General features: G+C 38.6%; 1 protein-coding gene across 1 annotated transcript; it reads left to right on the forward strand.

Annotated features, from left to right (window-relative positions):
* The first annotated feature begins 2,463 nt into the window (after positions 1 to 2,463).
* On the forward strand, positions 2,464 to 5,892 carry LOC119072916 (conserved oligomeric Golgi complex subunit 3). Its single transcript, XM_037178234.1, has 10 exons — positions 2,464 to 2,676; positions 2,759 to 3,277; positions 3,345 to 3,489; positions 3,554 to 3,723; positions 3,781 to 3,944; positions 4,010 to 4,149; positions 4,227 to 4,387; positions 4,453 to 4,582; positions 4,648 to 4,823; positions 4,883 to 5,892. Exons 1-10 carry the CDS (start codon positions 2,524 to 2,526, stop codon positions 5,762 to 5,764), a joined length of 2,640 nt encoding a protein of 879 aa, XP_037034129.1. The 5' UTR covers positions 2,464 to 2,523; the 3' UTR covers positions 5,765 to 5,892.
* The last annotated feature ends 5,204 nt before the right edge of the window (positions 5,893 to 11,096 follow it).

Genomic DNA, 11,096 nt, shown 5'->3' on the forward strand with positions numbered 1-11,096 from the left:
TCCATACAAATTTTGACATTCGACCATACCTTATGTGTTGACGTTCATTGTTTTATTATTCACATTTCAACGTTCATGTCTTTGTCTAAAGAATATTTCCACTTAAAAAGAGCACTCCGTTTAGCCTCCGTCTACATGACAGTTGTAAAATAAAACAAAGAAACTGTCACGTAAACGGAGTAAAAAATTGAAATAAATTCAATTTCCACTCCGTTTGCGTGACAGTTCTTTTGTTCTATTTTATAACTGTCATGTAGACGGAGGCTAAACGGAGTGCTCTTTTTTAAGTGGGAACTATACTTAATTTAGAGTCAAACCACATCGAAACTTTCTGTCGTGAAGTGACAGTTTTGACATTGACATTTTTGACGTTGTCATTTTTGACATCTGAAAAATTTCGTCATAACATCAATTGAAAACGTGAACTGAACACAAAACTTGTCTTTAAACAATTAATTTTGAATATTATTACAGTATTATCGTAAATATTACAATAAGAATCCGGCAAAAAACCCTAAAGGGTAAAAGTGTGACGCAAGTCCTTGTTTCTACTTACAAAATAACTGATATCGCTGAGGGTGACGCATTTTTCGCCTCAACGCAAAAGTGTTATCAACAAAAAATTGAACCAAAAAATTTAAGATAGAAAATTTTAGAAAAAAATTGCGTCACAAGTGGCAGATGATTCAGGACATTATTTTCTCTATTTGAACTATTTTCCTCAACATCTGCCACTTGTGACGCAATTTTTTTCTAAAATTTTCTATCTTAAATTTTTTGGTTCAATTTTTTGTTGATAACACTTTTGCGTTGAGGCGAAAAATGCGTCACCCTCAGCGATATCAGTTATTTTGTAAGTAGAAACAAGAACTTGCGTCACACTTTTACCCTTTAGGGTTTTTTGGCGGATATCAGTTCTTTTGGAAGTTTAGGTGTAAGGGTAACTAGTTTTGTAAGCAACTCATGTCGACAACAGCTGAAATCCAACAAAAAATCCGATGGAAGTTTGGAAGTGCCAAAGGAATCATCTTTCATCCCAAAATTTAGGAACCAACCTTGGAACACCTTACTTATATTGAAAATATCCCAAATTCATCGAAAAATCCGATGCAAGTTAGGAAGTGCCAGAGGAATCATCTCTCATCCCAAAATTTAGGAGCCAACCTTGGAACACCTCACCTATATCGGAAATAACCCAAATCCATCGAAAAATACGGTGGAAGTTAGGAAATGCCAGAGAAATCATCTGTCATTCCAAAATTTAGGAACCAACCTCGGAACACCTCACTTATATCGAAAATAACCCCAATCCATCGAAAAATCCAATGAAAGTTAGGAAGTGCCAGAGGAATCATCTGCCATCCCAAAATTTAGGAACCAACCTCGGAACACCTCACTTATATCGAAAATAACCCAAATCCATCGAAAAATCCAATGAAAGTTAGGAAGTGCCAGAGGAATCATCTGTCATCCCAAAATTTAGGAACCAACTTCGGAACACCTCACTTATATCGAAAATAACCCAAATCTATCGAAAAATCCGATGGAAGTTAAGAAGTGCCAGAGGAATCATCTCTCATCCCAAAATTTAGGAACCAACCTCGGAACACCTCACTTATATCGAAAATAGCCCAAATCCATCAAAACACCTTTTCCAACATTTACCAATCATAATTCATAATTACTAGCTGAAAAAAAATTATTTCTTTTCACACACACACACACACAACACACGCTGTTATATGGCATTGTATGGAAACTTCCGGGAGTCCTAGCTCCCAAAAACGCTTGCATACCCCCATTTTTTAAAATCTTATTTTGATCTAGGGCCCGAGATTGACCTATAACCAAAATTTCAGGAAAATCGTAAGAAACGTTTAGAAGTTACGAAATCGTCCTTTTTCATAGGAACTAACTAACTAACTAACGTAGGCAATTTGAGTTATCTGAAAATACGAAATTTTGCTTATTTTCAAACACACATCAATATTTCGAAGTTCAATATCTCGGCCAATTTTGAAGCTGCAGTAACGTGTGATAGCTCGTTGAACTCGTATGGATTCCAAGATTCCAGATATTCTAGTTTGAGGGTCGTTGGAGTTAAGGGGGAGAAGTCAAAAAGTTGCTGTAAATATGCTCCGCCGTCCTCAAAAAAATTTTGTTAAAACATTTTTGGTAGTGGACTTGCGTCACGCCCGCTAACTAACGTGCGGGCATGATACGATAACACTGTAATATTGTTAAAAATTAATTGTTTAAAGACAAGTTTTGTGTACAGTTCACGTTTTCAATTGAGGTTATGACAGAATTTTTCGGGTGTCAAAAATGTCAATGTCAAAACTGTCACTTCACGACAGAAAATTTCGATGTGGTTTGGCTCTTAACACACAGCGCCATCTTCACACCTCTCTTTAAAAGTCATATATATGGCATGACAGTACTGACAGCAGCTGGGACGGAGTGATGTGTAATGTGTCAACGTATGTCAAAATATTGTGAAAAAAAGTTTTTAATGTTTGTGAAATGGATGTTGCCACAGTGCGAAATGAAAATGCAAATTTACGTAAAATACAACAAAAACTGCTCCAATGGGACACACTAGCCCCATTGACAACAAACCAATTAGATTTCCTCGAACAGCTGAACGAAATCTGTGATGGAAATTCGAAGAAAGAGGTAGGTTGTCCAGTGTGCCACAAAAAAAAACACACCAAAGTTTCCACGTCAACTTTTAACATAACAAAAAATCACCGACCAGGTCGATTCAGTATCGCCAAAGGATGCTGCCCATCCGAATCGTCTAGCCGCAATGTCTGATATCAGCAGTAAAGCCTTTGAGCGACTACAAACCGAAACCGGTGCGATCGAATCGACACAGACATTCCTTGCCTGGTACAATTCGGTCGATCTTGAACTGTACGAAAAATCCGACGAACTGCATCAACAGTACTACGAACAATTACTGACTCGGAGCCGTGACTGTGACAACCTTATCGAACAAATCGATTTGTCGTTGTCGTCGTTGAATTTGCTGAGCACGGACTACAATTTTGTGTCGGACAAGACGAGCTCGTTGAACACGGCCAGTGAGAAATTGATTTTGGAACAACGGAAACTGAACGAAATTGGCGATGAAATTAAGCAACGTCTCCACTATTTCACGCAAGCTGAACAATTGTCCCAGCGGCTGCACAGTCCGATGCTGTCCGTAGCAAGTGAAATATTTATGCAAACATTGAATTCCATCGACGAGTGTCTGTTGAATCTTAAGTCCAATGTGAGTACCAGTGTTCGTGTTCAAGTGCTGCTTGTTAGACGTTGATCCGAACGAAAATTTCTTTCAGCCCAAGTTCAAAGATGGTCCCATCTATACAGTCAAATACAAGCAATGTCTTGCCAAGGCAGTGCTGGTTATGAAAACGTATGTGAACAACATATTCGTAACTGCAACCGAACAGGTCTTGGAGTCAAAACAAACGTCGAAGACAGGTGAGTCTTTGAGTGAAAAGTTTCGTCAGTTTACCGGTCTAACTTCACTATGAACTCCCTCCAGATGAAAGGTCGTCGGACGCTGCATTTGCAATTTACTACGGGAAATTCCAGGCGTCCGCACCTAAGGCAAAACAAATAACGTCTGTGATAGAAGAACGATTAGACCGTAACACCGAGTACGAGCAGTTGTTGTCCGAATTGCATCAAGGTTATTTATCACAAAGAGCTAACGTATGCGCACCGATGACACCGTCCAATTTGTGTTCCTCACACTCTTTCCATTTCCAGATAATGTCGTCGGAAGTGGAACGATCGATAAAAGATCTAACGTTGTCGTACAAACGGGACCACTGTGCCCTGGTTAGGTCAGCCTGTGCTTTCATCGTTCACGTGTCGCAAGACGAACATCGACTCTATTATCAGTTCTTCAGTCATGCCAGTTCGCAATTAGTGTAAGTCGGCTGATCAGTTCCAGGCGGAGCGGATGTTTTTCATGCAAAGTCTGTCTACATTTCAGAACGTATTTAGAGGGCCTGTGCACAATTTTGTATGACATTTTGAGGCCTTTCATCATCCATATCAATCATTTGGAAACATTAGCGGAAATTTGTAGCATTTTACGGGTGGAAATGATCGAGGAGCACGTTCAGCACAATCGTAAGTGGCAATTAGATCGATGGAACTTTTGCTGTTCTTATTCCACCACCGATCCAACAACCGTTTTATTGTTTCAGCTGAGTCCCTTGAAGCGTTCGGTAAAATCGCCAATCAATTACTACAGGACGTACAGGAGCGGCTCGTGTTCCGTGCTCATTTATATCTACAGTCGGACATTTTGAATTACAAGCCTTCGGCTGGAGATCTTGCCTATCCCGAAAAATTGGAAATGATGGAGGTAAGCCAATTGCAGTCTCATTCACGTCGATGATCACGGTTTTCATTCGAACGATTCATTTTCAGAGCATTGCCATCTCGTTACAAGAACCGATTTTAAGGCGATCCGATTCACGCTCTTCCATGATATCGGTTGGTTCTGAAATTGACAGTATTACCAGTGCTGCTGAACAGCAATTGCGCGCCAGGACGGGAAGTATGAACGAGAAATCATTGAACGAACGGGACAAAAAGTTAATTTAATTGAAATTACTCGACTAGATTCACCAGCCGATTTGCATGGGATGTGGTATCCAACTGTTCGTCGGACATTAGTGTGTTTGTCGCGGCTGTACAGGTGCATTGATCGTCCAATATTCCAAGGATTGTCGCAGGAGGCCCTCACTTTTTGCATACAGAGCGTTTCGAATGCGGGCCAACAAATATCGGCAAAGAAAGTGAGTCACTTGCAGCACAGGCATCCAGACGACAAATTTACAATGTCCCCCCATTTCAGACAATAATCGACGGTGAACTATTCGAAATAAAGCATTTGCTGATAATTCGTGAACAAATCGCTCCGTTCCGGGTGGACTTTACGGTGAAAGAGACGAGTCTCGACTTCAGCAAAGTGAAAACAGCTGCATTCGGGCTGCTACAAAAGCGGAAGCAATTATTTGCGCTGGGAACAAACAACGCTCTGTTGGAATTCCTGTTGGACGGAACGCCACAAGTGAAAGAGCATCTGCACGATTCACGCAAAGATGTCGATCGTCAACTGAAAACCGTTTGCGAGCAATTCATTCGTGATGCAACCAAATTGCTCATCGAACCGCTGACAGTTTTTCTGGACAGAGCGCAAAATTTGCTGAAACAGCCGCAAACCGCACAGTCACCACAGTCTACGACACCAAAAATCAATTACGCCTTGCGTCAAACGCCCTGGGCCAGTCCGCAACAGATTAGTGGCATTATCCAGGAGTCTCAGCGCCTTATCAAAAGCAAATTGTCCGCATTTCAACGATCCATGCAATTGTATCTGAGCAACAGAGACACGGAATTCATTCTATTCAGACCCATTCGCAATAACATCATCGGAGCGTTCGTCAAATTGGAACAAACTTTGACCACGAACGGTTACAGCAACGATGATCTCATCATTACCAGTTGTCCAACTGCTGATCAAATTTCGTTGTTGTTATCTAGTGCTAGTGTAATGACGGACAATAGTATACTGCTGTCGCAGCAACAAACTCGTCGGATAAGTTCCGTTTCAATGGAAAGCGAGAAAGTGTCACGGAAAACGTCGGTCGAGAAGAAAGTTAGTTTTGACAGATCGGTTAGTGAAGTGGACGAAATGGAAAATGTTGCGGAAAATGAAAATGATGTTCCGAGGTAGGTTCGGGGGCGAGAGGAGAAATTGATTTGTTTTGCTGTTTACACGAAAATTATTTTATTTATCCACGCACTGCATGGTGCAATTTTTATATTAAACTGCCGGAATAAAATTAAATCAAAATGTTCATGGACGTTCGTTTGTCTTTGTCTTTCATCCGCAATGGAACAACATTTTTAAACCAAATTTTTTTTAAACGACTGGTAAAACTAATTATGATTTGGTATCCTCACCTCACACATGAAGGAGCTGGACGGATATATTCCATCCCAACAAAAATCTCTTCGAGAAAAGTGTGACGCAGTCTTTGAAGTACAATTTCTAAAATGAATGATATCGCTAGAGTTGACGCTTTCAGCTTCGTTACGCAAAAATTAAATTTTACACCCAATTTTAGTTCAGACAAGCTGGCTTAGTTTTCTCATCATCTGCCAAATAATTTTTACCAAAAAAAATTTGACTGGAAACAACAAAAATTTTACCAAAAAAATCTGCGTTGCAAAGTGGCAAATGTTCAGGAACAGACCAGCAAGAAAATTTATCTGCTATAATTGTACTTCAAAGACTGCGTCACACTTTTCTCGAAGAGATTTTTGTTGGGATATCAGTCGTTTTAGAAGTTTTAGAACAGTTTATAACAGAAATTCGAAAATTTCTCGAAATTTGAAAATTGGACGAAATTCGAAATATTGACGAAAATCGAAAATTTAACGAAATTCGAAAATTTAACGAAATTCGAAATTTTGACGAAATTCTAAAATTTGACGAAATTCGAAAATTTGACGAAATTCGAAAATTTGACGAAATTCGAAAATTTGACGAAAATCTAAAATTTAACGAAATTCTAAAATTTGACGAAAATTGAAAATTGGACGAAAATTGAAAATTTGACGAAAATCGAAAATTGGACGAAACTCGAAATATTGACGAAAATCGAAAATTTACCGAAATTCGAAAATTTGACGAAAATTGAAAATTTGACGAAAATTGAAAATTTGACGAAAATCGAAAATTTAACGAAATTGTAAAATTTGACGAAATTCGAAAATTTGACGAAAATCGAAAATTTGACGAAAATCGAAAATTTGACGAAAATCGAAAATTTGACGAAGAAAGTAATTCTCTATCTGCCACCATTCAAGAAATATCTCCAAAACCCCAATTGACCCACCCATTTCCAACTTTCGACATTTTTCACATATGCCCCTCTGTTCTACTAGTAAAACTCTGAGACTTTGCCGAAGAAAGTAACTCTCTATCTCTCATAACCCAAAAAAATATTAGTCCTTCCATCCTACGCTCGAGTAGCTCAAAATTTGGTCACTCTAATCACTCTAGCTGAAACGAATCTGCCCCGATTTTTTTAAATTATTTTTTTGTTCGAATCGTGTTACGAATACCTTTCATTTGATGGGTCGCACGCCTCTGAAGGTTTCAATACAGCTAAGCTACAGCCGAAAACGCGTTCCCGACCCTCGAAAACCACACTCAGAAACCACTTCGAGGCCAATAAAACAAAATTCTGGTTTTTCCCGGGGTAATGGCGTATCACATTTTCATTTTTATGCCCACCCTGAGGTTCCTGCAAAATTTCATGGAGATTGGCTGACTGGTTTCCGAGATCGACCGTCGATAGATAGATAGATAGAAACATACAGAGTAAGTTGAAAGATTTTGATTGTTTGGGAAAAGTCAATTTGGTGTATTTTGTATGAAAAGTGACCAATTTCAAAACGATGTATCTCCGGCAATTTTAAGCCTACATAGTCGAGTGATAGCTCGTTTTGCTCGTATTTGAAGCGAGAATATGATAGAATATGTTTTGTGGTGATATAAACCAAAGGGTAGAACCTGAAATGCTCGGCTATATATAGTTGCCCCGTCTCAAAAATGTTTCTTCGTTCTTTTTTTGGAAGTTAGACTGCGTCAAGTCCTCCGCTATCGCTCCGGACATGATTCAGAACCGATTCACGCCGTAAGTGTGCCTAAAATTTGAATTTTAAGCGAACGATTCGATGAAAAAGTGAACCGAAAAATACATTTCAACGCTTCCTTGTATGAAAATGACGCTAACGTTAGAAAGACCTCCACACTTTCCATTTTGAATTTCGACGGCAATTACGGTGTGAATTATTTGGGAATTTCTGGGAGTTATGTTTGGTTTCTTTTTTTTATTGTTATCAACCAGGCTTTATAACCATGTCTAAATACCACTGTCATCCACCAGAAGTTTATTTTCACTGTTCACGAGTGGCTTAGTAATATCCAATGGTGTTACAGCAGGTATTTTCTATCGTCTACACTTCTCCAATCTTCTACCCCCTCAAATATTCCCAAAAAATCACAAATATTTCTAAAAATTCCCAAAATTCTCGAATATTTCCGAAATCGATTTATAAATATTAAGCCATGATAGCTATCTATTCGCGAAGTACCAAGGCGTATTTCTATCGGCAAACTTGACGTAAATTCTTTTGGGGTTACTCCATCGGCTTAAAACAGGTCATTTTCCACTGATCGTTCAAATATTCAAACGGTAGTTGCTGAGTGAAAAGACGTCTGCGTCTCTAACGAAGACTTTTTCAATTCAATTCAATTTTTGGTTCAGTTCCAACAGTTCCACAGAGACAGTAGGTCCAACCAACAGTCAATGCGAATCGTATTCACATGGTATATGAATGTAGAACGAAGAAAAACAAGAAGTCGCATAAAAATTTCTAACATAATTGAGGTGGCTGTAGAAATTGCCAGTGAAATTTAGTTCAAAGTTAGCGGTTTTTCCGGTACACTTTTCAGGGAAATTTTCCATTTTCCAAAGAAAAGTTGTTCTAGCTATTGTAGGCATTGAGCCGACCTTTCAGAATTCATATTCAGGTACAACCATAAAAAATATTTAGTTTTGACGGAGACGATTTATATCATTTTTAAGTTTGACACTAAAATCTGGTTTATTTATCGGTTCAAAACACCCAAGAGAAAATTTAGTTCGGAAAGTTTCCCCCAACCATATCCCGTCGTCAAAAATCAAACGTTTTTTTTTCGACGTAAGAACCCAGACCTTATGATTTCGTTATCATCAAGAGTGATTGATTGTAATGATAGTGACAGTGTGCACGATGCTTCTAGTATGAAACACATTTGGTCCTCTAGATCGTCTGGTATTCGAAGCATCTGCGAAAAAAGACAAATCTCTTCTATCATCGGGTACTACATCGATTGGTCTCAATCGGTAAAATTTCCATTTTTGAAGATCCTTTCACTTCACAGATGATCGAAATGTAACCACCGTTGTTGGAATGTATGGACTCATAAGCAGTGCCTATATTCGCAAAAATATTTTCACGAATTTTCTCAAATTTTTGACGATTTTCTCAAATTTTCGTGAATTTTCGCAAAAAGTTTTTTGTGAAAATTTAAAAAAATCGCGAAAATTTGAGAAAATTTGTGAAAATATTTTCGCGAATATGGGCACTGCTCATCAGCTTTTGGACTGATTTTACACTCACCTCAAAATACTTTGCAAATAGTATTTATGATCTTCTTTATAATCGGTTTACTGCTTACACGCACACGTGTAGATTGTAGAATGAACCATTTGGCGTAATGTGCACAAAAAGAGCACGTTGGAATAGATTGTAAGAATTGTTCTAGTCACTCCCTTAAAAATCTTCATCACATACGCGCGGTGTTCGGATGTCAAAATTACTTAACTAGAAGTTTAATTCAAAAATTACACTTCAGGTTTATGTTGTTGTCTCGTTTTCGCTTATGGTTGCTAGGAATCTCGCGCCGCGTCATTCACAATAATTCACATTTTGACACATTTTGTATAAGAAAGATGTCACTTTGTGAGTTATTGTGAATGACGCGGCGCGAGATTCCCTAACACCATTATTTAACGGCAATTTACATTAAATCAGTAATATGGCACTGCAGGGGAGTCGATCTTTTGACCAATGCTCTGAAAGAACAGGTTAATAAGACACTCCTGAGTTGATCATGAAGGGGTGGCATTCATATTTTGATGATTTTGTTACTTTGCTTTTGAGCTCCGATATTCAAAAAACCAATAATTTTTAAACAAATTGATATTTTGAAAATATTGTTCCCATGAAGTGACAGCCAACCGACTTGCTAACAGCGTCAATCAGTGTCACTACCAGATAGGGCGTATCGAATTTTTAGAATTTTAAGGGCCGCGATAGCCTGTGTGCGGAAAACGTAGATCATTGAAAACTAATTCCAGGCATATGGTTGATGGATCCGAAGGTGCCCGGGAAGAAGTCCCCCCGGACGACTTTAACTTTCAAATGGTCAGAACTCGGAAAGTTGAGAGTATTTCTGAAAACAATGTTCTAGCAGGATGTAGAGCGTTAAAAACTCTACAAAACTGCCAAAGAAACCGATGGTCCAAAAGGTGTGTCTGTCGAGGTTTTCTAACATCGAAAGTTCGACATTTTCGTTTTTGACTTTTATTTCCTGAGAGACAAATTATTAAGTTTAGCTTTTGGCATGAGGTTGTAGAGGAGGTCGAGTACTACCAGTACACTAGGCATTGTCCCGGTCGGCGATCCATCCGAAACCACTTTTTCAACATTAATGAATGAACTTTTTAAGTGTATCCACGTCGCCCACGAAGCCAGTGCAGTTCCATAACAGTAGCTGAACTCCTTTACAAAATGTTTGGGATCTCGATGTAGCACATTATATTGACACGGTATACCACGAAGTTCAACCTTTTGTAAAAATATCGAAAAATGTGTATTTGCAACGAAATCGACTTCTTACTACTGTTCGTGGGTCAAATAACTAATTAAAACGATTATTTGTTGTTTTTCTCACAAATTTCACTTTCTCAGATTTTGTAGTACAAAATGTGCTACACCGAATTCTTAAATATTTTGTAAAAGAGTTCAGCTACTGTTATGGAATATTATGTGCACTTACTGGCCAAGGTTACCTCGACTCAGCAACACCGGTTACATTGTCTGCAATGGCTTCGTGGGCGACGTGGGTACACTTAAAAAGTCCATTCAAAAATGTTGAAAAAGTGGTTTCGGATGGATCGCCGACCGGGACAATGCCTAGTGTACTGGTAGTACTCGACCTCCTCTACAACCTCATGCCAAAAGCTAAAGTTAATAATTTGTCTCTCAGGAAATAAAAGTCAAAAACCAAAATGTCGAACTTTCGATGTTAGAAAACCTCGACAGACACACTTTTTGGACCATCGGTTTCTTTGGCAGTTTTGTAGAGTTTTTAACGCTCTACATCCTGCTAGAACATTGTTTTCAAAAATACTCTCAACTTTCCGAGTTATGACCATTTGAGAGTT

The sequence above is a fragment of the Bradysia coprophila genome (genome assembly GCF_014529535.1).
Source record: "Bradysia coprophila strain Holo2 chromosome IV unlocalized genomic scaffold, BU_Bcop_v1 contig_84, whole genome shotgun sequence".
Classification (NCBI taxonomy): domain Eukaryota; kingdom Metazoa; phylum Arthropoda; class Insecta; order Diptera; family Sciaridae; genus Bradysia; species Bradysia coprophila.

Coding starts and splice junctions, on each gene's coding strand:
- LOC119072916 (XM_037178234.1), top strand. CDS start 2,524: ATGGATGTTGCCACAGTGCGAAATGAAAATGCAAATTTACGTAAAATA. Junction 3,278..3,344: donor TGTTGAATCTTAAGTCCAAT/GTGAGTACCAGT, acceptor AATTTCTTTCAG/CCCAAGTTCAAAGATGGTCC. Junction 3,945..4,009: donor CATGCCAGTTCGCAATTAGT/GTAAGTCGGCTG, acceptor TCTACATTTCAG/AACGTATTTAGAGGGCCTGT.